This window comes from Schistocerca gregaria, chromosome X (genome assembly GCF_023897955.1).
Source record: "Schistocerca gregaria isolate iqSchGreg1 chromosome X, iqSchGreg1.2, whole genome shotgun sequence".
Classification (NCBI taxonomy): Eukaryota; Metazoa; Arthropoda; class Insecta; order Orthoptera; family Acrididae; genus Schistocerca; species Schistocerca gregaria.
In genome coordinates, this window is record NC_064931.1 from 607,289,239 (window position 1) to 607,317,008 (window position 27,770).

General features: G+C 38.5%; 1 protein-coding gene across 5 annotated transcripts in view; it reads left to right on the forward strand.

Annotated features, from left to right (window-relative positions):
* Window positions 1-27,770, forward strand: part of LOC126297480 (transcription initiation factor TFIID subunit 3) — a 310,461-nt gene that overhangs the window by 85,866 nt on the left and 196,825 nt on the right. For all 5 annotated transcript variants that reach the window (XR_007552531.1, XM_049988354.1, XM_049988355.1 and 2 more), the window contains 2 exons: window positions 12,518-12,668; window positions 12,753-14,328. Coding sequence is in view for 4 of the 5 variants with exons in the window: in XM_049988354.1 (XP_049844311.1) it covers window positions 12,518-12,668; window positions 12,753-14,328 (1,727 nt within the window). In the remaining variant the exon portion in view is untranslated. The remainder of the gene's footprint in view (window positions 1-12,517; window positions 12,669-12,752; window positions 14,329-27,770) is intronic.

Consider the following 27,770-nt stretch of genomic DNA (forward strand, 5'->3'; position numbering starts at 1 on the left):
AATGATGATTTAGAGACAGGTGTAGATGTTAGAGATACAACGGTCTTCTCTCAGTGTATGTTGTCATCTGAATTGATTTCTATGATTCTCAGCATGCATGGCTGCTTCTGAGAGCACACAAAGCTACTTGTGTCCTATAAATGTGACACCCTCATAGATCACACTTTCTACTGTGTATCAGCCACTTTCAATGATGTTATGTGAATATGATGTTCTTCGAAGTCTTCCAAAGCTTCTGGTATGATCATTGCTGTATATGTACAATTACACTAGTGTCTTAAACATTGAACATAATCAGAAAGAGGAAAATTAAGCAGTCACAGTAAATGACCATCAGGATTTTACCAGTCTGCTTAGGAAAGGTGAGTCTGACCACTAATATATTTGTCACGGTTACACTTCCATTGTAAGCAGAGTGTAATCTCTTATTTAATTTGTAATGTAATGTCACAAAGATGTGAACAGTGTCTGCAAGAGTCTACAGCTGACTCAGGTGTTGCAGTTTCCTGAACAAACTGTTTATCAGATTTTCAGTGCAATTGCTATGTATGCCAGAAATCCAACAGAATGTGTTCCATCCAGAGCACTGCAGAAGAGAATCCATTCAGTGTGGAAATAGCATCATCAAGACTGGAGGGTTTTGATCTTTACAGGTCAATCCTTTCTTAGTTTATAAAATAATTATCTTCTCATGTTTGTTTGGAAGAAAAGAGGTAGCAGGTGTAATGACGGAACGTCATCCAAAGAAACTCTTTTGGAAGTGGTGGAGCCCTGCTGCGTGGATGCATCTTGTTTAATGGACATGTGGAGCTGCTCACCTTCATTGATGGTAGTAGTAATAGTTCTAACACCCTAAGATATTGCAATCATATGCACGACGTCATAGATTTTCAGTTGATCAAGACTTCTTCATGGGTGATAATACCTTTTAGCATTGATCTGCTCGAATGGATGTAATACCCTTCAGGTGAAGTTATCGAACACACAAATTGGCCAGTGATGCGATCACCACATCTTAATCTTGTAGAGATCATCTAGGATGGATTAGGGAGACATTTCAACCTGTTGAAAACACTATGAAGGGCTGTTTCAGAGCTCCATGACTCAGCTTTGTATCAGAAATTGAATGTTAAGAGTTCTTGAACAACCACAATGAGAGCATAGTGATTTGTTGCCAAGCTTTTATGGAAACAGGGTGTGACCATATCCCCTCTAAACCATTTTGATATTGTGGAAGAGGTTATTTAATTTTTATTACATTTTTAAAATGTGTATCTTCAGTTTCAAAACATTTCTTAGTAAATATTTTGCACACTGTTATATACCATATTATATTATGATTTAATTTTACCTTGCTACATAACTCTTCTGACATTCAATCTTGGAAATACACTTTTAGACACTAGTGTAATTATGCACTGTGCTAATATTTATAAGCTTCATCTCAAGGGTATTTGTATTTGTAACATTCATTGAGGTTTCTTCCTATAACATTCACAGATGGAGCCAGGGTAGAGTGGAAATTTATATTCTTTCTTGTGTTACTTGTAAAAATTAACAATTCATAGGAAATGGGAAAGGAAATCTCTTTTCATACATTATTAACATTCCACAGCTCGTGGTCTACTGGCTAGTGTTGCTGCCTTTGGATCACGGGGTCCTGGGTTCGATTCCCTGCCGGGTTGGGGATTTACTTGGGAACTGGGTGTTTGTGTCATCATCATCATCATCATCATCATCATCATCATCATCATCATCATCATCATTTGTGACCGTGGCTCGATTGCACTGTGTAATGAACTAGACCTTGTAAAAATTGGGACTTTGTACGGGCGCTGATGACTGTGCAGTTGAGTGGCCAACATACCAGTCGTCATCATCATACATCATTAACAACAATGTTTGTGAACTACTTGTATATGTTTCATGTATGGAATTCATCCTTCATGCCAGTAAGAGACCTAGATTGTAATGAGCCCCACTGTTCACAATTTGTGACTGTTGTGATAAATCTATAGTACCTGTGATGGTGTGTGATCTTTCATGAGTGGTTATGTCTGTAATACAACTATATGAGTAATAAACTGCTCCAAAAATCTTTTCGGCACCCTCATGGCTTGCATAGTTTGTGTTTGTTTGACCTCTTTCTCAGTACTCTTTTCACTCTGGGAAATCAGTAGGAACATCCACTTGTTTATTGGAGGTAAAAGTAAGTCTGAATTCTCAGTGTTGTTCAGTAGACTGTGGTGTGTCACCAGTTGTGAACAAGACAATGTGGCTTCTGTGCACGGTTCTGTCTGTCAACATAACTCTAAGGATAATTTCAAGTTTGGACTGTGTGAAGATAGTTACTTTATAGCAAGAAGGGTTGTTAATACAGGAAACCGGCCACCGAATTGGTAAACACCACAATGGCATCATTTGAATGTTCAGCCACTGTTATGACACACAAAATGTTAATGATGTGCTTTCTATTGATCTGTAGTTAGCAGTATCAACTGGTTACAACATATTATACTGCATAAGTAACCCAAGGAGAAAACAATAAAATGTGCACTGCCTTCATAGGCAACTGGAAGGGTTGTGTAGATCCAGTCAGTATACAACAGTATCTCCACACAGTCAGTTTGGTATCTAGATGTTCACTGTGAACAACAAAACAAATCCCCAAGTATATGCTGTGTGAAGGGAGTGGCTAGAATGGAAACTGGGTCAGTGTTGTTGAGTTCTTTTCTCTGGCGAGATGCAAAATTTCTTTGGCACCTGATATTTGTAGAAGCATTTGATGGAGGCATGTGTTGGTGCATGTCTCGTGCATGCTGTCCCAAGGATTCAGCATGGAGGTGGGTGAGTCATGTATTGGTTTCGTATCCTGTACCAACGTCAGGTTTCTCTTATTGGTATTTAAATTAATTTGAAATCTGTTTAGTGTCAGGATAGGATTCTTCAACCTATTGTCTAGCCCTACAGTTAACATTTTAGTGATAGGCATGTTTCTCCCAATGATGGTGCAGTAGCACACTGTGCCCACCCTGCACAGGAGGCAGTAATCAACAGAATGGAGTAACGTTCAGTGTTTGATGACATGAACCTACTTAAGCAGGCTTAGGCAAAGTTGAAAGTTGTAGTGAATCAACACAGAAACCTCCAACCCACTCATAAACACAGGCCTGAGCTCACCCACTCACAAATGCACACATAATCCCCCCCCACACACACACACACTCTGGCACATATGTAAATTATTAGAGTTGTGATTCATTGTGACAAGTGGAACAGCCACCATAGTCCAATAGCATTGTTTATGTTTAATGTTGTTACCGGGTCTGTTGGAGTATATATGGTGTCTGAAGATGAAGGATACAGAGATTGTGTGTACTGGGGTGAAACAGTATTATCAGCACATTAGAGAGTTTGCAAGTGGCCTCATTCCAGGTTTCCATTTATCTGCCTAATTGAATTTTGCAGTGTTCAGGTTTGTAAAACGTTTGGATGTGATGGCAGCCTGACGTTGGACCGCATGGGAACATGATGGCAGGCATACTCGTCTTGAAGGTGACAGTTGACAATGTTTCATCACCACAAGGGAGGATCACTGTATCATGCACTAAATACCTCGTAACCCCTTCACATCTGTACCTGCTGTCAGTTAATAAGTAACAGACTCTCTGCAGCATTCTGTGTCATCCCATACCATTGCTCTGTGACTAGCAAAGCCAAAATATGGAATTCCCATCCAAAGCGTAGGCTGCCGTTAATGCCACAACACAAACCATTGTGATTGGAATGGTGCTGTGACCTGGAAATGTGGACTGCTGATGAATTGAATTACACTGTGTTCAGCAATAAATTGTGGTTCTGCACTACCCCAGATGAGTGGCCCTGCACTACCTCAGATGGCCATTGGTGGCGGGTATGTTGGCAACCTAGGGAGAGGTCCCATTCTTCCAGTGTTTTGGAGAGGCACAGGAGTGTTAAATTTAGTATTATGGCATCGAGAGCCATGTGGTATGTGTTCAGGTCATGGTTGGTACATAGATTGAGAGAACTAGACAGCACAGTGGTACGTCACAGACATTCTCTTGTGATACCTCTCATGCAACAATATAGGGGTACAATATTTCAACAGGATAATGCTTGTCCACACATGGGAACGTGCCTGAATGAAATGTCTTTGTGATGTTGTACTTCTATGGTCAACAAGATCCCCAGATCTGTTACCGACATAACATATGGAACCAGCTCAGAAATCAACTTTGTCCCAGTGTCAGTACCCATGATAGGATCAGTTAATACCGTTGCAGACAAGTTTGCCTCAGGAGAGGATAACAACAGCTTTATGACACCCTTTCCAAACAGACTTGTACGTGCATCCATGAGGTGGTGTAGCATCATATTGACAAGTGGACTGATACTACAAAGTTCTTTTTCAGTATGGCTGGATATTGTAACCACTGAAACAATATTATGCACTCCCTCAAACTGTGAAACTTCATTTCATTTCCCCTGCCCCCTCCCCCTCCTCTTGGGTGCTTCACTTTTTTCGTTAGTGTATTTACTAGCTGTGGGGCATCACCTGCATAAAATATATGGCTTCTTTCCTTTCTCTTTCATTGCATTGCTTGTAGTTTCGATTCCTTGTTCAAGTAGGAAAACCAGTTTCAATTGTGCTGGCATGTGCTCAGTCTGTTGTTTAAGTGCTGCAGAGAAACATGATGAAACCTTCTGGCCGATTAAAACAATTTGTCAGACCAAGACTTGAACTCGGGACCTTGCCTTTTGATGGCAGTGGTCTTTATCAACTGAGGCGTGATCATTGATATGTTGTCACAACTTAATTTTTGCCAGTATGTCTTTCCTATTTTAAAAACTTCAAAGAAGTTATCCTGCATTCATTTCTGTACTGCCATTCCTGACAAGAAGGATCACACATGTCTTACTGACGGCCTGAGGATTGTTTCCAGAACGAAACTTTCATTTCAGATTATTGTAGGAGTTATAGATTGCCAGGTCATAATTTTAGTTCCTGCTGACAAGGTTTTATTTTTTCCAGCCAAGCTTCATGCATAATGTCAAACATTACTTTAATAAATGAAATGTTAATTGACAAATCTGAAAACGAAACAGTAGTTCTTATGTAATATCACATTCACTTCAACTTGATTAATTAAATGTTTCACTATTAGTTGTTAAAATTCTTACATTAGAAGAACTGATAGAACTGCCGGCCTATGTTTAAGCACTTTTGTCTGGCCCAGAGAAATCACAGAGCTGACTTTGAATTTTGACCATGTAAATATACTATAAATGCAATATTGTCATGTTACATGTCTCATGACTAAATTATGGTGAACTGGCAGTTACTTCCTGTCACCTAATCATGTGTTGAGGTATGGTAGTTTAAAAACAGACCTTACCTAGCAGCATGTTTTGCAGCTTTATACTACTTACAGCTAAACAAATGGAAGCATGAATTTTGAGGTGCAGAGAATTTCGTAACTTTTTTGTTTATAGTTTATTTTTACTAATACACATTTCAGTGAGGGACTATTAAACATAAATAGAGCATGTTCACACAGTTGTTAGTGTTTGAGTTTCCTGTTAGTTTCACTGAACCAACTAATGTGAGTCTAGGGTAATTTCTTTGAAAAGGACATGGCTAATCCCTCCCATCAATCTATGCCATATCCCAACAAATATCCTGTCTCCAATTACCTTGCTATTGACATGATGTTAAACCAAGGCCTTTTTTTATTGTAAACCATAAAAGGACAAATGGTGGTGTTGTTATAGATGAAATAAAACTTAACGTGTTATTTGTGATCATGTTTATAATGTACTGAGTTGCACCAGTTTTCAATATCTATTTACTGTTAATGATATTTGTGAAGCTTTAATGAAATTTTTGAAGTTTTATATTGCACTAAAAATACAGGCTAGCTTAATTATGTAAGTTGTTGATTAACCAGTTGTGTAATTTTAGCTTTGTAGCTCTTATCCTAGTAGGTACAGGGAACTTTCCAGTATCTGATAACTTTGATTATGTAAAGAATGCAAAGCCATTTTTTGGTTAGGTTTCTACCAAAAGTGTCAAATACTTTCGTACTGGATTAACAGATTAGTAAATAAACTTTCATTAGGTCAATGTCATTTGTAAGTTCTGCCTATAGGTGGAAGGAAAACATTAGTTGTTATTGTAATGTTACAGTATTTGTGATGGTCTGCAACTGTGTGGTATCAACTGGCAGACTGAAGGTGCATCATTCTTACATCTCAGTCATTTTGAATCATCCCTGTTTGTTTGGGATGATATATGTAGAATAAATAAATAAAATCAATAAAATTGTGAAACTTAAGTTATTTAAATTGACACTTAATATTTTATATTATAGAAACTACTATAGGTTAGTATGTAGTGTTGACAGTAAGATACGTATAGCCTACATGCAAATTCTGTCCCCAATTGCTTCATTCTCAAACCTTCTAGGTGTTGCCAGTGATGTGCCCTGCAAGAAGTCATATTCCATGTGTGAGCATGTATTCCTGAAATCCAGAGTTTGTCAAAATGTATATATGGGTTGTAAGGCTTTGTGGAATTTATTACACAGTTATAAATAATATGTCAAATGAAAGAGCAACTCAATTTTTTTTTTTTGTATACCTGTGTTCAAAGGAAAGAGTCTGTAAGGACCAAAAGTGACTGAAGAACATGTTGAACAAGTGACAGTCTTTCAAGCATAGTCCCAAGAAATTAGTTCAGAAGGCTTAGGCTTGTATTACCATTCCTGGTGATGTGTGTGTGGGAGACTTTTAAGGAAGTGCATACAGCTACATTGTTGTTGTTGTTGTTGTTGGTGGTGGTGGTGGTGGTGGTCTGCAATCCAAAGATGGGTATGATGCAGCTCTCCATGCTACTTTATTCTGTGCAAGCCTCTTCATCTTCGAGTAACTACTGCAACCTACATCCCTCTGAATCTGCATACTGTATTCATCTCTTGGTCTCCCTCTATGATTTTTACACCCCACACTTCCCTCCAGTACTAAATTGGTGATCCCTTGATGCCTTATGATCTGTCCTACCAACCAATCCCTTGTTTATAGTCAGGTTGTGCTACAAATTTCACTTCTTCCCAATTCTATTCAGTATCTCCTCATTAGTAACATCTGATTTTCAGCATTTTTCTGTAGCACCACATTTCAAAAGCTTCTATTCTCTTCTCGTGTAAACTGTTTATTGTCCATGTTTCACTTCCATACATGGCTACACTCCACACAAACACTTTCAAGGACTTCTTGACACTTAACTCTATACTCCATGTTAACAAATTTCTCTTCTTCAGAAAGGTTTTTCCTGCTAGTGCCAGTCTACATTTTATATCCTCCCTACTTCTACCTTCATCAGTTATTTTGCTTCAGAAATAGCAAAACTCATTTACTACCTTCTGTGTCTCATTTCCTAATCTAATATTCTCAGCATCAGCTGTTTTTGCTTGACTACATTCCATTATCCTCGTTTTGCTTTTGTTTATGTCCATCTTATATCCTCATCATTTGCAATTGTTACAAGCTTTGGAGCCTACAAACAATGGTTACATGCCAACTTTGGAAACAAAATGTTGCTGCTGACGTAGATTTCCGGGATCATTTCACTGAAGTAAATGTGTAATGTGTGGAAGTCAGCAAATCCCCATGAGGTGGTACAGTGGCAACAAGACTCCCCTAAATTGAATGTTTTTTGTGCCATATCCTGGTGGAAAGTCAGTGGGCTTTTCTTTTTTTCGGTGCAGCAACTGTAACTCGTGTTTCTTATCTTGAAAAGCTAGAACTATGGTTCTTTCCTCAAATAGAAGATTCTGAACCACAGAACTTTATTTGGTAGCGAGATGGTGTGCACCTCACTGACATAATTTAGTATGTGATTGCTTAAACGGTGATGTACCAGACCGTTGGATTGGCTGCAAGGGGCCAGATGACAGAGCTTGTTTTGCATGACCTCCACATTTACACATGACCCAATGCCATGTGTTGTTTACATTTGAGGGATCATAAAGGATTATGTGTATGTGCCTCCATTACCAGCTAATATATCAGACTATATAAACAGCATTATTGCAACTATTACTTCAGACACACTGATCAAGGTTTGGAAAGAACTCTCTTATGAACTTGATGTATGCCAAATTGTGCTCACATTGAACACTTACAAGAAAAACTGAGTTGCTCTTTCATTTGCTGTATTACTTACAACTGTAAGTTGAATGTAATAAATGCTAAAAAGGCTTAAAACCCCTATATTCATTTTGAAACACCCTGTATACTAGCCAGAGACTTCTAAAATGAACAATAACTGATGCACATTTGTTCAGGTTCCTCATTTATACCAATACCAGACCATACTCTTCAGACTTCAAATGAATGAAAAAAAAGAACTACAGTCTTGGAATCTGATGAATGTTCTTTAAAGTTTGGTAATATCCTTAGTAGTGTGATTTTTTTACTTGTCACTAAAGTAAAAAAAAAAATTGAAACATTTCCCATTTTACATCAAATTATGTTTATATGGAACTGTAATTATCATGTTAAACTTTGTTACTGTGCCAGCTATGCCTAGACTTGCACATGCAGTCCATATCCCAGATTTGTAAACTAACTGTCAAATTCCACTTCACAGTGAGTGATCGCAATTATGGTCAAAGGAACAAGCAAAGAACTGAGTAAGTAATTAAGTAATATAAGATATTTGCACAGTACTTCACTTAAAACAAACATGTGAAAACTTCTTTAAAACATTGTGTCTCGGGAATCAAACTGTTGCCCTTATAATATACATGGTGCCACCTCATTGTTAGATTGCTAGGTTTACTCTTAAGAGGCAAAGTTGCTCTTAAATAATAGACTGTACCTTGTCTTCAGAATACTTCCTTTTGCTTTTCTGTTAATATTCCTATGTGTTGAAACATGCTTAGAGACTATGTGTTAGCTTCTGTTATATGTTCAAGCAGTTTATGATGTATTTGTTATCTTGATACATATAACAATTTCTTTAAAGAATCTTATAAATACACACAAATGTAACATGTGCCACTCTTACTGATCTCCAGATATATAAGTCTACAAGTCGATCATAGTACGTCCATCACTGAAGAAAGATGTGACCTAGCATTAGAAATGAACTTCTTGCATATTAATTTAACACCCTTTCTGTGTGATAATGAAATTTGAGTTTAATATTGTTATCATGGGAGCTGCATTTTCTTTCATAAGCAGATGAAGACTGATTGACTGTGTTTGGCACCTTTTAAATTCAACGCAGCATGTTGTAGAAAAATGGGTTTACTGTGATCGCATAGCGTATTTGTGATCAGATTCTCTGTGGTGATTATTTTAGTGGAATATTGAATAGTATGGTGTGTGCTTTTCATGAAGAAATGCAAACAGAATGTTTCTTCAGGAGGAACTTCATAAAAAGTTGATTAAGTTGACCATGTTTGGCATTTTGTAATTAATCAGGTAACTTTCCTGTGACATTTGCTTATGTTTGCAACATGATGCATGGTGAATGACAGATACCATATATTTTGGGGCATTCTGCTAATAAGTAAATGTGTTACTCAGTTGAAAAGAAGGATGAATAGTCCCAATATTTGAGTCAGTGAAAAAAAAGTGGGTAGAGGGCATTGGTTTAGATGCTTACTTTTGTCATGCATTACTGATGTGTCTTGTAATTGTAATGACACCACAGATTTTTTTTTTTCATTAAATTGACTTGTGGTGCATAATGTTAGATATTTATGCACTTGTCATGTATTTGTTGATATCAGACAGCGTGAAGGATTAAAAAAAAAAGGTAATGAAGCTGCATGAGTTATGGAACAAAGTGTAACACTAGCTATTGCTAAGTGTGGTGATGCAGCATATTAAAACTTGTCAGAATTAATTGTTAAAATGTTGGAGACTTTTCTGTAGGCTACTAACAACAATTCAAATGTAAAGCTTTACATTTGGTAGACACCAGCTTCCTTATCAAAGTGAATTGATTCCTGAAGCGGAGTTTTGATCTTCTAATCTCGTGAGATATACCATAAAGAGGATATAAACTGAGGGAGGTGACAGTGTTAACATGCTGGATTCATATCCCAGAGGACGACATTTCAGAATCCTATCTGGCCATCCAGATTCAGGTTTTCCATGATTTCCATAAATCACTTATGGAAAATGCCAGGCTGGGCGGGTTTCCTTCGCCAATCTGAGCATGTTCTTGGCCTCTAATGACTTAGTTGTTGACAGAATACTAAAACCTAGTCTTACTTCTTTCTTTTTCCTAGGATGTAGGTGCTTCAAATATACCTTCAAACAGATGCAGCATTTAAATAAAAAATTGAGCAGCTGTGAAGAGGAAATAAAAGAGAAATGCAGTTATGCAGGCAAAGATTTCCTTAAGAATTAAGACTCTGTGTAGCTTATTTACAGATCGGAAAGTTACATAATTTTATTTTTTCTATATGAAAATGATTTCTGATTACAATGTTGCAGCATAAGAGTGCGTAAAAATGAAACTTTACAAAAACATTGGTTTTGCGAACCTTGTGATGTGTTTAATGTTTTCCATTCTCCATCCACTACTACTACTCCAGCCCTGCAACTGATAAGATTTACTTTATTAAAATGAGGATGAGGACAACTGATGTTATATATACTGATGGGGAAGAATTCCCAGCACCAAGAGTGAGTTGTGCAATATAAACGCAAGTTGGTAGCTATTTTTCTGTATCTGAAAGGTGAAGTTTATTCAGATTTTACACTAGTCACATGAGAGTCATGCTAGTAGTGCTTTAAATATGTGCTGTATCAGTCATGAGCATTAGTTACCGTTGAGATTGGATTTAGTGAGTTGATGTTAGTCAGTAATGTCTTTAAGATGACAAAGTGACGTTATCAACCCCTCACCACGTTTGAACAAGGTTATGTCATAGGGATATGAGACCCTGGATCTTCCTTCCAAGATATTGCAGAAAGACTTGCCAAGAATGTAGCCAATGTACAAGATTGCTGGCAGCAGTGGTTACAGAAAGGTAAAGTCACAAAAAGACGGGACCCAGGACAGCCACGTGGCACTACTGAGAGGGGAGACTGTTACATTCGGCGTATGGCTGTGGTGCATTGCACTGATCTGCAGCAGCAATTCGAGCACCACAGTGACACAATTAACTGTTACAAATCAGTTTCTCCAAGGACAGCTCTGAACCAGACTCCATGTAGCACGCATTCCACCCAACCCAAACTACTGTGGTTTGTGATTTAATTGGTGTCAAGCAAGAACTCATTTACGGGTAGAGTGGAGGCCTGTTGTGTTTTATGATGAAAGCTGATTCTGTCTCGGTGCGATTGACGGCTGTGTGTTGGTTAGGAGGAGGTTAGATAAACACCTGCAGACAACCTGTCTGCGACCTAGAAAAGCTGTACCTACATTGGAGTTATGGTCTGAGATGTGATTCCGTATCACATTTGGAGCTCTCTTGTCGTTATCCTACGTAGCCTGACTGCAAATTTGTACATTCATCTGATGATTTGACCTGTTGTGCTGCTCACCCACATACTGCTCTTAAGTGTTTTGACACATTGCCTTGGCCTGCTTGATCACCAGATCTGTCTCCAGTTGAGCATGTACAAGACATCATTAGGTGATAACTCTAGTGTCATCTGCGACCATTATTAACAATCCCTGTATTGACTGACTGAATGCAACAAACAGAGAACTCTATCCTAAAAACTAACGTCTAGCACCGTACAATACAATGCATGCACATTTGCATGCTTTCACTCAACATCATGGCAGGTACACTGGTTATTAATGTACCAGCATTTCACATTTGCAATGGCTATCTCACTCTTGCATTACCTGTGTCCTTGCAATGTTAATCCTTTAAATATGTTACTTATACAAAGGTAGTCCCAAAATTGCATTACTTTACATTAATTATTTCTTGGTGTTGGAATATTTTTCCTTCAGTGTACAAGCTTGTGTGTAAGTAACCACTAAGCTGTTAGAGTGAGTTGCCACAAACCAAGAGATCACATGGGCAACACATTATATCTCATCACAGAATATCCAGTCTGCCATGTACTTATGTCACAATAGGGCAGTTTTGGTTGTCCTTCACAGTACCAGTGCTGGCATATAGAACTCAGTAGGTGGTGGCTTCCTCTATAGCATGTACTTCTTTCCTACACTATCTGCTAAAGCAATATTCAGGATGTTACCTGAGCAGTTTAACATCTACAGGTACAGAGTATATTATCTAGGTAGACATCATATATTACCATGTAATACACAAGAAGTTGCTGTAAATGTTTTGAGAACCAATCATTAGTTACCCAAGTGCTGAAAAATTATTGTTGGTTGTAGTCACTGATTTATGTTTTGACAGTTTTCTCACACATGTTAATACCTAATATTCATGATTAACTTATCATATTATTTGTTAGAGTAATTTAAAATGTCTGTCTGTTATTTTAGAAGATGAATATTTATTGAAGCAGTCCCCACTTTCGGTTGACACTTCAAACAATTTGGGATCTACATCACCACTCTCTAGTCCAAAGTCAAATGTATTCAAAAGACCAGGGGATCCTGTTTCCTTGGAGAACCCTGTTTTGAAGAGGACGAGGTAAGTAAATAGATAAATTTTGGTGTAAGTTGACATTAGCTTTATGTTTCCTAAACTGCAAAATTTTTTTTTCTTTTCCTACAGAATGTTGATGGAAGAAGAAGGTCGTCCTCTTCGAGAAATTAGTAGTGTTATGATGACAACATCTGGATTTCTATCACCTGCACGGGAAGGAAAGCTTCCTGAATCACGAACGCCATTGCAACCTTCTGATTCTCGTTCCAATTCTCCTCAGCCTTCATCATACCCCATGGTACCCCCAGAAGTGAAAGGTGAGAAGAAATCTAAAAAAGCTACACAGAAAAAAGCAGTTGACGCTGTTAAAAAAACGGACAAGGAAAATAAAAAGGAACACAGAGTGAAAGAACTTGTTAAATCTGGCAAAGGACACGCCAGTGATGAAACAAAAGTTAAAAAATTAGTCAGTATGAAGGAACTTTCTAAACTGAAAGCCTTGAAACCAGGAGCTGTAAAAATGTCACAGAATTTGCAGTTAGCAGGTCCAAGTTCATCCAACAAACCAGGCAAACTTCCAGTATCAAAATTATCTGCAATTAAAACTGCTGTTCCAGACACTCAGAAAATCATGAGACATGTGTCACCTGTGGCAAAATTGTCTAAACCAGAAAAAGTGCATGCTGCTACACTTCCACAACTTAAATTAAATTCGCCAGAAAAAAGTAGGGAACCAACTATAATAGAAGGAAAATTGTCAACAGAACCTGATAAACAGAAACTCAACATTTTCAAAAAAATATCAAAAGTCAAGGAAGAGAAGGTTGACAGGATAGAAAAAATTGATAGGACTGAATCTGCAGATTCAGTTATGAGAGATTCACGTGAAAGTTCTCCAAGATTGATAATAGATGAATCAGAAATGAACAGCCGGCAAAGAGAAGCACGAATGGCCCAGATAGATGACTGTATTGATGCAGTCATTCAGCAGGGTATGGAGATTGTTAATGAGGACAATAATAGTTCTCACAGTAAATTATCAACACCAGGGAATGATGTGGCAAGGGGAAACAGTTTGGCATCTGTAACAAGTCATCAGCCAGGTTCGGATGAACTATATATGTATGACGATGATCTTTCACCACCTGGAACTCCATCGTCTACCCCAAAGACTCCTGAGCTTCCGACGCCATCTCGGAAAGCTGAAAAAATACCAGAAGTGAAAGAAAAGAAAAAGAAAAAAGAAAAATCAAAAACAAAGAAAGAGTCAAAAACAAAATCTCAGAAAGAGTTGCACAGTCCTAAGAAGCCAAAGATAGAATTGATGGACTTGGACAGTTCAGAGAAACCGAAAACTCCCGAAGCGGAGGAACCATGTGAAATAGTTCAGCCACCGGTTTTTCCTTTCTTTTCACATTTTCCTCCAACACCAGGCCTTATTCCTCCTCCTCTAGGACATCCACTTTTCCCGAGGTTCCCTCTTCCCCTTGGAAAAAACTTACCTCATCCTGCAATGCCTAATCTTCCCCTTCCACCACCACTTCTTATGCAGCCTCCTGCTGAAGAGCCAGAAGAGGAATCACCAAAGACTCCTGAAAGATCTTCGAGTCTCTCTTCTTCAGGTCCAGTTCCAGCAAATGTAAAAGCAGATTCTCCTGAAAAGGTGCAGATATCTAGTCACATCATAAAGAAAACCCTTGAAAAGGTAAGGTTAATCACTTTCTAACATAGAACAATTACTTCTTTAATCATTATTTTTCTTAGTGTGTTGTCATCATGTGTGGCTGTTTTTTATGCATAAATACATATCTGACTTGTCGAATGTATGTTAAATAGAAAATGTCACCTCCATCTGTCACAGTGCATGCTCATATAGAAACAGGCACCTGTTCTTTTTAAAATGATAATTATTATGAGCAGAATAAGAAAATTGACATCGTAATTGTAGATCATATAGTGTAGGAGAATCGTCATACGGAATTTTTTTTTTTTTTTTTTTTTTTTTGTTCACTTATTAGTGGTGTATTCATGCAACAGGTAACATGTTCCACATCCACGAGGATCTCCTCAACACGGATCTATGGAACGAAAAACTAATCTAATCCCTGATCTTTGCTTAATACAGAAACTTATGAACTATCAAAGTGTTAAATATTAAATTTCTGAAAGTACAAAATGAGATGACAGAACAGAATTTTCTAATATCTCAAATGAACTATTTTCATTTTGAGTTCTCAGGTGTGTCATTTATTTACTGGGTCTCTTTAATGTATTTTTAGTTGTTTTTATTATTTTTTTCTCTTACCACTAGACATAAACTGAAACCACAATTGCTCATATTGGAGTTGCTTTAGTTTAAAAATCTTGCAATTCACTTCAGATAATGTCATACATGTGTATCTCTGAAGGTACATTCTACTGTTTGTCCCAGTTCTGTTAGGACTTTCATGGATTATGTTCACAAAATCGGTATATTTGTTCAAAGTAGTCTCCTCCCCCTCCCCGGGCCAATACACAGCTAAAATCATTTTAAAAGTGTTTTGAAACAGACACTTTAGTCCTCTTTTGGAATTGCATTTAGTACTGCAGTACAATTTTCGGATGTCCTTAACTGCATCGTAAATGTGTTCTTTCATTGCTAGGGCAGAATACGGCAGGTAATTGAGGATTGTGATCCATTTGCTAACTGAAACCTCATACAAAATCTCCACTTTTTGGACTGGGACGTTGTTATGGGAAGCAACCAGGAATCTGCATCTTGGTATTCAGGCCAAATTTTATAAATTCTCCCCCACAAACAATGGAGGACTCAAAGAAACTTGATTTTTACCTAGCTATTCCACTGCCATTTTCTGACAAGTGTCAGACACTTACTGTTATATTCATAGCCAGGACACTTCCTGCCATGAAGCTATGGCTTTGACCTTCTACACTGCTGTTGTTGAAACTTCAAGGATTGTAATGCTGCAACTCACCATGAGATAGCGTTGCAGCTTTGAATTTGACACAAGCAGTCGTAATGGAACTGAATTATTGATAAAGCTTTGAGATTCACTCAGCAACTTTCTTAATGATAACTTTGTGTGTCCTCCATTCCATAAAATTTACTCTCATAGAGATGACGCATTGTTTGTTCTACTCCTTACTGCAGCTTGTCCAAGTGTGGTCATTAGTCTTGTCACCATACAATTCTAGAAATGAGAATAGCAAATAGTAATTGGATAGCAACTGGAGGGAGGGGTGGTGGGGGATTTGGGGGGGGGGGGGGGGGGGTGGGTCAGCATCTTCCTGTGAAGTGACCACACATACCTTCAGTTGATTAGGATTGTGACAGCAAAGGTGCTAAATGAAAATGAAAAATATCTTTACAGTTGTGAGGTGACATTTAACAGCCTCTGTTACTCTGTATGCACTAGCATTAAAAGAGTTTCACTGTCAAGTAAAACTATCTGAAACAGGGCTCGATTTGGGTAAGGATTGGAAAGAAAATCAGCCATGTACATTTCAAAGGAACCATCCCAGCATTTGTCATCAGCAGTTCAGGGAAACCACACAAAACCTAAATTTGGGTTGCTGGATGGGGGTTTGAGCTGTTGTTCTCCCAAATCAGAGTCCAATGTCTCACCACTGCACTACCTCACTCTGTGATTTACAGCAGCCCTATCCTTGCAGTGTTGCTGTGGAAATACTTGCAACTTACATCGGTGGCCAAGCCAGATGATCTTTGCATAACACACGAAGTTTGCAAGTTTCAGCACACTTGGAGCATTCTTGGTGTGAAAGCACCATCGAGGCAAAGTCCATAAAAATGTGTCCAAAATCTTGTGGCAATTTGTGCTCATTGGTTTACATTAAAAATATTACATTGCACATGTGGGGTTGGCCACTGTTTGAGTACAAACTTGGTGTATACAAAACTCTAACTTGAGGACTTGTAAGTGCCTCCACTTCCCTATGCATTTATTGAAATAATTTTGTGATTGATGTTTAACAGGTAGCTATCATCTTATGGCAGTGGTTTCTGTGGCCTAATGGGCATATTGTGTTCCCTGTTTTGTAGGTACACAGTGATTAGTTTGCGTGAGCAGGGAGCAGGAATAAAGATTAATAATGTTCCACCCAAGGCTGGGATCACATAAAAATGAACTTGTTGGGGTGACACAGAGGAACTTGTAGCCATGCAAAAGTTAGAATGAAGGAACGTGGAGAGTCAAATACTGACCGATTTTGTGTCTAATACTGTAAATGAAGATGAAGCAAGACTCCAGAAATCTTTGGTGTTGGTCATCACTTTTATTTTAATGTATAAAAAGAAGTTATAATTGGTTGATTGCTTTCCAACCTCCTTTACTGCCTGTGACTGAATACTTATCCGATAACTGTTATTTAACTTTAAAATATACACTTCCCATACTTACACACACACACACACACACACACACACACACACACACACACACACACACACACACACACACACACACACACACACACCATAACTACACTCCCTACCATCAACACTGACAAACAGTAACATTAGTACTTTGCTTGTTTATAGTGCACTTAAATTTGCCAAATTCATGAGCACATGGCATGCTGCACACCCACTGGCAATACTCCTGCTCCTCCACACTACTGCCATTTGTCAATTACAAAATTATTTAGAGCAAGCTATAAATATGTGTATTATACAGGGTGATTCAAAAATGAATACACATGGGTTGTGGGTCTAATGTATGTATGAAAATAAGAGTAAAATGTTAAATAAAGTTTGTCTGAAATTGCATTATTTCTGAGTTATAATGCATAGTGTCATTCGTGGTAGGCATTACATCATGGGATGGTTACAGGCTTTTGCCATGTTGCCTTTGCCTGCGTCATTATGAGCATGTTCTAGGGTACATGTACAGTATGTAGTTGTGTTTAATTTCAGATCCCTTAATGTTGTTCTGAAAAGAATTAATTTTTTGTTGTTTGGGGTACACTTGTGATCCCTACTTCACAGCATATATCAGAAAACAAGCAATTTCAGACAAAACTTTATTTAACATTTTATGCTTATTTTGATGCATATATTACACCCACAACATGTGTACTGTTACATTTTGATCACCCTGTATAAGTATTTCTCTGACCTGTTGTGTTATTTGGGGTGGGGGGAGGTTTAATGGATTTAGAGGGGAAAATATTAAATACTGGTAATCATTTGATAATACTTCAAAAGCTTCAACATGGAATTTGATCACGGCATGTGTGGACTTACGTAGCTGCTGATAAATCAGAAACGGTGTGTATATTCTTGTAGTTAGTACAAACCTAAACTGCAATGAACATTGGTAAAGCCCCTTTTACACAAATGTCTCTATTGTCTTGCTTGTGGCAAGCGAGTAAACAGTCGTGCCACAGACATACTATTTCCTGTACTGATTGTCACCTGCCAAAATGGCATTCATTGTGAGAACTGTCTACCATGCACTGTGCCACCTGAATGGTGAAAGTGAGGTTATGAGGGATTATTGTTCTCATAGAAAATTGAAAGATAGTAACAACATTAAGGAACTAGCAGTGATAACAGAATTTATTAAACCAAAGCAAAATTCATAGTAGACGTTCTTGACAAAGCTCATATGATAAAATGCCCACATTGCTGAGAAATGAAAGAACCAGTGAAGTGTTACCCAAACATTTCAAAACATCAGCATTTACTTACCTGAGAAGATATATACATACTAAAACATAAAAATCTTTCTCCAGGTATTGGAACACCTAAATACCTTTATGCGTTCAGATATGCGATCTCTTTTTGCGAAGGAACACTAGTAGGAGAAAATCGTGTTCTCATGCAACTTTTGCAATATTTCACAAAACAAGAGAAACAAAAATAAATATGAAGAAATAAAAGCACAAAATCCAGTACTATAACATAGAGTGAGTGCAGCAAGATCAGGTTAATGTCCAGTGTTCCCAGAAGATGTGAATGTGCAGTCTGTAGTGTATACAATTTTTTACTACTCCACACCTGGCGAGGTTAGTTGATCACTAACATCACTGAACAACTTTTAATGATGTAGGTGGCCGATTAACATGAAGGCACTGACATGCTCCCACCACAAGTAGTTGACTTTGACCATAAAGTTGCTCATGTAAAATGAGCTTAAGATCAGGCCTTCATTAAGAGTAAAGCATAAAATACAGAATAGTACGCAAGTGTCAGAAAATTTCAAGTTTACAGGGAGCAGAGGGGAGGAAATATTGGAAACCAGTTCCTTCTCCATTCTTGAAGCACTACAATAATCAGTAGTAATTTGGAAACCAGTTAAATGTATTCCTGTCACAGCATACTGTTTGCATTCAGCATATGGTTAAGGGGAATAACAAGTCTCATTGATATACAAACCCAAACTGTATTGAATGCAGTTGGCTTAAATGCCAATGAGAGAAAACTTGAAGTATTTTACTGAGATGCCAAGTACTCCACTGGAGGACTGGTCTTAGTACACACAGGTCTAAAGTTGGAGGGGATTGATGCTGCAGTATGTAATGAGATACTCACAATAACTCTGCTGCCCCTTTATCTCACTCCGAAGTCCTTGTGCTGTTAAAAACTTCTGCAAAAATGTAATTTATACTTACAGTATCTTCTCATGACCTAGTCAACTCTGATATTGCAATGTGGGAAACGGCTGTAGACTTGCAATTTGCTTGCTCCATTTCAGTATAAGTTCAAATTAGGAACCAAGAAGTTACCTGAGGAAGAATGCTTGGCAAGGCTATCAGGATGCTACAGTGTAATTTGGATGTTTTTCAGTAGTAAGTCAGGTTTCTGTGAACTATATTACAACTACACTAATGGATTGAAAATTGGATCTTCCATGTTAGAGGAAGAAACAATTTACCTGAACTACAAATGACCAAAAATTTTAATGTTTCATTATGATATAAGTTCTGTCTTTGACGAGAAGTTCGTTGCATCTACTTATGCTGCACATCCTTCAAAGTGTACTGTCTTTTTTCTTTTTTTTTTAATTCTATTTTTTCATTCATCCTTTTCTCCTCATTTAGTACTGGGAGAATAATTAATTGGATCCCTTGATATTTTTGGAGTGGAAGATGTGCTGGTTATGTCCCCATTTCATCTTTGGATTAGAATGGAGGCAATGACAGCTTAAAAACTGGAAATAACTGTATTCCTCTTGGATATCCAGAATCTCACACCTATATAGTGAGTGGGATAAATTTAGGAATGGTCGGGGAGATGCCGGCTGACCATACATTAACTTCCATCTGCTTTAATAAACCTTTCACTGTAACTATTAGAAGAGGGGAGCAATGGAAGAATGAACCACGACACCGTTCAGGAGATATAGCCTTGTTTACTGATGAGTCAAAAACAGGTGAAGGCACTGGGGCCAGAATATATGGGGTTCAGCATAGAGTAGAGAGAGCAGTGTCTCCAGGGAAGCTGGCCACAGTATTTTTGGTTGAAATGCCCTCTATCAGATTGTGAACAGAGGAGAATTTGCATAGGTGCTACAAGGATTATAGCATCTACATTTATTCAGGCAGTCAGGTAGCTCTGAAATCTCTATCAACCCCTGCAATGAGATCAAAGGCCGTTGTGGAATGCCACAAAGCCCTTGGGAGACTGGGGGGAAACAACAGGGTAAACCTTCCGTGGGTCCCTGGCCACTCAGGAATTATTGACAATGAACCAGCTGATAGACTGGTCAAAGACATGTGCAACAACACTGTTTATTGGATTGGAATTTCCAATAACCAATACTAAGGTGGTATTAAAATCAAAGCAATTTAGAAGGATCAGGAGACTGCACGTAAAATGTTAGTCTATGGTCCAGAAGCAAAAGCATTGCAAGCTAATGTTGCTGAAGTCATGTTTCAACAGTAGCTCTGCAATCCTGAACTTACAGGAAATGAATTAAACTCATGGTATTACTATGACTGCCAATGGAAATTTTAAGAAACACCTACACGCGATGATTATAGAGGAAGAAGCCCCGAATTGTAGACTGGTGAGTAGGATGAAACTGCACCACGTCTAATCTTCTAATGTGAAGCTCTGGAAGCAAAAGACATAAAATATTTTAGTCAGTAGCATCTGAAGAAATTGTGTCTAATAATGAACTAGTAAAGGGTCTGCTACTTCTTAAGGGTACCAATTGGCCTCAGTAGAGTCGCAGGTAGTCCATGTGTTTCTCATTCTGGTGCTGTAGCGCTAGCAATACAGTTATTTGATGAGTCTATGCATAATCTTGTAAATTTCATTTTCGTAAAATTTTAAATATAGGGTTTATTGAATCCTGACTCTCATTTTCTGTAAACTGCTGATGCTGAAAGATACTGCCTGATGTCACTGTGTCTTTAGCAGATAGGTAGTAATTAATGGAAATGGAAAGTAGCCAGTGTTTACATGTATTGTCACATGACTTGGATGTGAAACATGTGAACTAGTTCTCAAAAGATTCCATCTGTTAAAGTTGATTTTTGTCAATTGTGAAATTTCTCATGGAGGTTTTATATAGTAATTTTATCACTCAGTGACTGCTAAGGTGTAAAATTTGAAATAAAAGTCACACCGTCCAGTGGCTTGCAGAGTATGGATATAGATGTAGTGAAACTGCACAATAAATTCAGTTTCGGTGTGGGCAACAGTGGGCTAAGACCATTATTGTTCTTGTCTCCCTGCATAAATCAAATCAAAAATGAGACAGGTGAGTCAGTTCAATCCCATAAGGCTTCCTTAGTTTCAGAGCAGTTTGTGCTGAAAATGTAGAAATAGATGCAAATGTTTCCTATATATTTCTTTGTATTTCTCATCTTCCATAAGCCATTATCTCTATGGAGACTGGAAGGTCTACTCTTTGTGGTTTGTTAGGTCTGTCAAAAGCGACAAGCTCTGAACTAAATCCTTTGTTAGAAAGAATTAAACTAGTAGATGAGAACAGCAAAACATATTTAAAAATGCACCATACAAATGCATTTGTGAAGTATTTAAAAAGATAACCTGCAATTTTTGATACAATATAATGATATGCACCAGAAAATCTTCAGTTTTAAAACTCACTTGAAGATGGCTGCCTGGTTGTGGCAAAAAGTCGACACAATGCATCTGCAATTCAGAAATCTCACAGAATAGGAAGTACTCAGAAAGATAAAACTCTATGTATTCAGGATACCACCCAGTGAGTGGAAAAGGATGTTTTCTTGCTGAGTAGGCAAGCAGGATATATTCAGGGTACCATCCAGTGAATAGGCAGTGAGTTGAAAAGGAAGTTTTTAAGCTGGGTAGGGAAGCACTCTGTGTATTTTGAAGTGTGCAAGGATAAAAAAGGATGGGGCTGGGTGAAAATCAGGCATGCAGGACCAGTATCCTCTGGGTTGCTTGCATATTCTGTGAAACATTATTAAAAACCTTCTCAAAAAACAACCTACAACAGGTAGTTCAGAATTCCACTCATGATGGAAACATATTAAATGTAGTGGCAACAAATAGAAAGAGAACAATGCATGAAGGCATCAGTGACTGCCATAGCAGAATATTGCTGAAAGATCTTTCATAAAACCAAAGAAATTCTCATCATATGTAAGGCTGTTAGCAGGACCAAATTTAGTGTCCAGATATCATGGACAAGACAGGAGCTGAAATTGTGAACAGCAAAACAAAAATAGAAATGCTTAACTCTGTTTTCAAATGTTCCTTAACAAAGGAAAAACCAGGAGTGTTCCAGTTTAATTTTTGTACCACTGAAAAGATGACTGGTCTAGATATTAGTGTCAGTGCCATTGAGAAACAACTGAAATTGTTAAAATTGAACAAAGCCTCAGGCCCCTCTGTTAACTATAATAGGTATATTGTAGAGTCCTCAAACAAAAAACAGTGCCCAGGATTTCGAGGAAAGCACAAGTCGCATCCATCTACAAAAAGGGTAACAGAAGTGATCCACAAAGCTGCCATCCCATTTCATTGACATCCATTTGTTGTAGAATCATGGAACATATTCTGAGGTCAAACATAATGAGATACCTTGAACAGAATGACATCCTCCATGCCAACCATTATTGATTTCAAAAACATCAATCATGTGAAACCCAACGCGAATGTTTCTCACATAATGATAATGAAAGCCATGAATCAGGACAGACAGGTAGATGCTGTATCTCTTGATTTTTGGAAAGCACTTTACTCAGTATCACAACTATGCTTATTATCAACGTACAGTCATATGAGGTGTCAAGCGAAATTTGTAGCTGGATTGAGCATTTTTTGGTAGGGAGGAAGCAGCAAGTTATATTGAATTGAGAGCCATTGACAGATTTGCATGTGACTTCGAGTGTCCCCCAGCAAAGTGTGTTTGTTCATTGCTGTTCATGTTGTATATTAATGTGCTTGTGGATAATATTAATAGTAGCCTCAGACTTTTTGCAGATGTTGCAGTTATCTATAATGAAGTACTGTCTAAAAGAAGCTACACAAAAATTCAGTCAGATCTATATGAGATTTCAGTGTGTTCCGAAGATTGACAACCTGCTGTAAATGTTCAGAAATGTAAAATTGTGCACTTTGTGAAACAAAAAAACTTTGTTTCCTATGACTATAATATAAATGTGTCATAGTTGGAACACTTGGGTGTAACACATTGGGCTGACATGAAATGGTATGATCATGAGGCGCAGTCATGGATAAAGCAAGTAGCAGACTTTGGTTTGTTGTTGGAATACATGTGAAATGCGATCAGACTACAAAAGAGACAGTGTACAAATCACTAGTGAAACCCCTCTTGAAATATTGCTGATGTGTGTGAGATTCGTATCCAATAAGATTTAAGGGGGGTATTGAATGTATACAGAGAAGGCCAGTACAAATTAGCACAGGTTTGTTTGATCGATGGGAGAGTGCCATAAAGTTGTTGAAAAAACTGAACTGGTGAACATGTGAAGATAGACGCCAAGTAACCCCCCCCCCCCCCCCTCCCTAAAAAAAAGGGTATTTGTAGTGTTTCAAGAATTGCCTATAAGTGATGAGTCTAAGAACATACAACAACTCCCTATGTACCACTCCCATAGGGATTGTGATGATACGAATAGATTAATTATGGCATGCACAACATCATTTAATCAGTCATTCTCCCATACACAAATGGAATGGAAAAAATGCTGACAACTGGTATGTGGAACGTATCCTCTGTCCCCTACTTCACAGTGTAGCTGTAGATATTTGTATGTGTTATCTTGCTTTTCAGAGGTCACATTTTGAATGTAGGAGCTGTGAATCAATTAAATTAAATTACTTGTGTTGGCATTTTGGCAAGTAAAGTGGTATAGGGCCTAGCCAATCTTGGCTCTTCTTTATGTTCTACGTGCTCTCTGTGTTACCTGTTCTGCGGGTACGTGAAGAGTCTTGCCTAATGAGGTAAGCTACATAGGTTTGATGGGAAGAGCCAAACACAGTGTGACTTGTATCGATTGCATGAGCACATACGTTAGGCAACAACACTGCTGACATCTGTCTACATTTACATACATACTCCCCAAGGCGCAGTATGGCTCATATCGGAGGGTACCACATACCACTGTTAGTTATTTCCTTTCCTGTTCCACTCACAAATAGAGAGAGGAAAAAACTACTGTTTATAAGCTTCCACACAATCCCTAATTTTGCTCATCTTTTCTTTGTGGTACTTCTGTGAATGTGTGTAAGTGGCAGTAGAATCGTTCTGCAGTCAGCCACAAATGCCAGTTCTCTAAATTTTGTTGATAGTACCTCGTGAGAAGAATGGTGACTTGCCTCTGTGGATTCCCATTTGAGTTCACAAAGCATCTTCATATCATTTGAATGCTGACTGAACCTATCAGTAACAAATCTAGCAGCAAGCCTGACCTCCCTTTACAACAACAGCCACTTTAAAAAACAAATAAACAAGCATTGCTAAGCGACAAACCATATACTGACAACAACACAGGAAACATTTCGCATTCTGACTGCTTGCAGCACCATATTTTCACCTGGTGGCAGACAGTGGAAATATTTTTCGGCATATACTCTGCGAGTACATGAATTAATGAACATATGTATGGTGTTTCAGTGTACTGCTATGTATTCACCCCACACTGCAGCACTTGGAACACAATGAATTTATTTGTAACCACCTGGTACTTCTGTTATTCATACAGTGGCAGGTTAATTTTTGTAGTGAACTTTGTTAATCCTAGCTGTGTATGTGACAATGAATTTATTATGTCATCAGGCTTGAGAAGCTGATTTGCACTTCTAACATTTATTAATAGTAAACAGTGTACTTAAGTGCATAATTTGCAGTCATTAAAAGTAAATCGACTTAGTGCACCATAATTGACAGGCCCCACATCTGATCGATGGAGCTCAGCGATCCGTTGCATGGGATATCACATGTAATCGGTTGCTTGCCTTGACATCCCATACACAAGCAATTTGCCAAGCAATTTAAATCAGTATTACAAATGTCACTGTGTCAAGAAGTTACGCTATGGAAATAAACTGCTATGTGTAGTGATTTCTGTATCCCCATAATTACTTGCAAAATTTAAAGTAAATGAGAATTGTTATTTATTAAACTTCTTTTGAAATGCTTACTTTGGGAACTGTTGGTTACATTACAGGATATATTAGATTTCTCACTGATATCAAATTGGTTGTGTATATCTTTCCTGTGCGCCTATACAATTATTTTTAGCTGAAAGTGCATAGACACCAATGACGTGTTCCTGCATCTTATTAACTTCGCATCTGGCTCTCCTGAATCTGTCTCACATTTGAAGAATGAGTACACTTTAAAAATAAGGTCCCTTGCTTGTTTGTGAAACACTTGGCACCTTCTATGTGTTTCAGCCATTATGAGAAAATTTGCAGAATACCACAGAAATCAGTCAATTGTTGTTTTGCACATGTAAAACATGATAGAACACTAAAGTATGATGGAAGTTGACACAGTACAGAACATGGAAATAGACTGACTGCTGACTGGCTAGCTGTGCAGCTATCTACTGCGCATCCCCGGCCCAAAGGTCATAAACTCTGTCATGGCCTGTAGTTTTAAGTTTCTTTTTTATTCATTAGTCTTATAGTTTACCTGCAAGTATTTATACAATTCACTCGGTCTGCCTATAAAGATGTTCTTGAAAATTTCGTGGGTATTCAGCTGGGTAGCGTTGCCCAAAAGGCGCGATGTTTCGGCAAGCCGTCTTCTTGCCATCTTCAGGCGTTCTTGGTGCCTGATTGATCTCTTATGGATGCTGACTTTATATAATCTCTGCCCTCCTCCCGCAGCCTCCATCTGGGCACTTCTGAGCAGACAGCGGCCGGTGGTGGGGGAAGGGTGGTGCTGGGTGGTGGGGGAAGCACGGCTCCCCGCGACAGGTCATGGGCTACAGTCCTTCCACGGCCACAGTCCTTCCGCGGCCACAGCCGCTTACGGAACTCTGTCGTCGTGGTGACAATGTTTCTTTTTCTTCAGGTGTCCTGACAGTAGCGGATTTCCATGTAGGCTGTCATTGTGTTTTAATCATACTCAAACCTGGATCACAAGTCTTGCTTAACTGGAAATCGCTGTCTATATTTATTAGTTCGTCATGCAGCCGGATCTCCTGTGCCTCTTTGAAGATACAGTCCCAGAAAGTGTTAGATTTCTGTAACCCTTTGTGCCATCGTAGTTCATGTCATGTCCATGTGAGATGCAGTGCTCTGCCATGGTGGGTGGACTTGGTCGCCAGTGCGTTGTCTGTGTGGTTTCTATGTTCACTACATATCTCCTGTACTGTCTGGATGGTCTGGCCTACATCCATTTTCCTGCACTGACAAGGGATGCTGTAAATTCCCGGTTTCCGGAGGCCTCCTTGACTGATCCTAACAATGTGTTCATTTTGGATGGAGGGTGAAACACGCACTTCACGTGTTTTCTAAGTATTCTGCCGATCTTTGCCGATGTGTTCCCGACATATGGTATAATCGCCGTCGCAACCAGTTGGTCTTCGTCCTTGGAAAGCTGTGGTGTCTGATTCTTTGGTCTTAAGCTGCATTTTATCTGCCAGTTGTTGTATCCGTTCATGCGGAACACGGCCTGCAAGTGCTGCGATTCAGCATCAAATGTCAGTTCTGTAAATTTTTGCAATAGCCTTCTTTGAAAAGAATGTCGTCTCCAATCCAGTGTTTCCCATGTAAGTTCCTGAAGCTCTCTTTAGTACTTGCTTGTTGATCAAACCTACTGGTAACAAACCTAGCAGCCCGCCTCTGATTAGCTTCTGATGTCTTTCTTTAATCTGACTTGGTGGGGATCCCACACACAAAGTGGTACTCAGGAATGGCTTGCAGTAATGTTCTATATGCGGCCTCCTTTCAGATGAACCCCACTTTCCTCAAATTCTCCCAATAAATCAAAATTGACAGTTCGCCTATCTGCTTGTTCCATTTTGTATCACTTTGCAGTGTTATGCCTATAATCAACCTACTAACACTACTAATGCTGTATTTGGACATTACAGAATTTGTTTCATACTCATCTGCATTAACTTACATTTTTGTACATTTAGAGCTAGCTGTTGTTTGTGACACCAACCAGAAATTTTGTCTACGTCATGTTGTATCCACCTACAGTCTCTCAGTGATGACGCCTTCCCTGTACACCACAGCATCATCAGCAACAGCCGCAGACTGCTGTCCATCAGATCATTTATGTATACAGAGAATAATAATGGTCCTGTCACACTTCTCTGGAGCACTTCTGATGATACCATTGTCTCTGATGAACACTCGCCATTGAGGACAATGTGTCAGGTTCTATCACTTGAGAAGTCTTCAGGCCACCTGCTTATCTGGGAACCTATTCTGTATACTGGTACCTTCGTTAACAGTGTGCAGTGGGGCAGCATGTCAAATGCCTTTTGGAAATCTAGGAATATGGAATCTACCTGTTGCCCTTCACCCATTGTTTGCAGGATATCAAGGCAAACTGAGTTTCACATGAATGGTGCTTTCTCAAACCGTGCTGCTTTGTAGACAGAAGCTTTTCTGCCGTAAGGAAATTTTACCATTCACTTGGGACTTTGTGCTGGGTGAGAGATTTGCAATAAATACAAGCTAAGTAAGGGGCCAACACT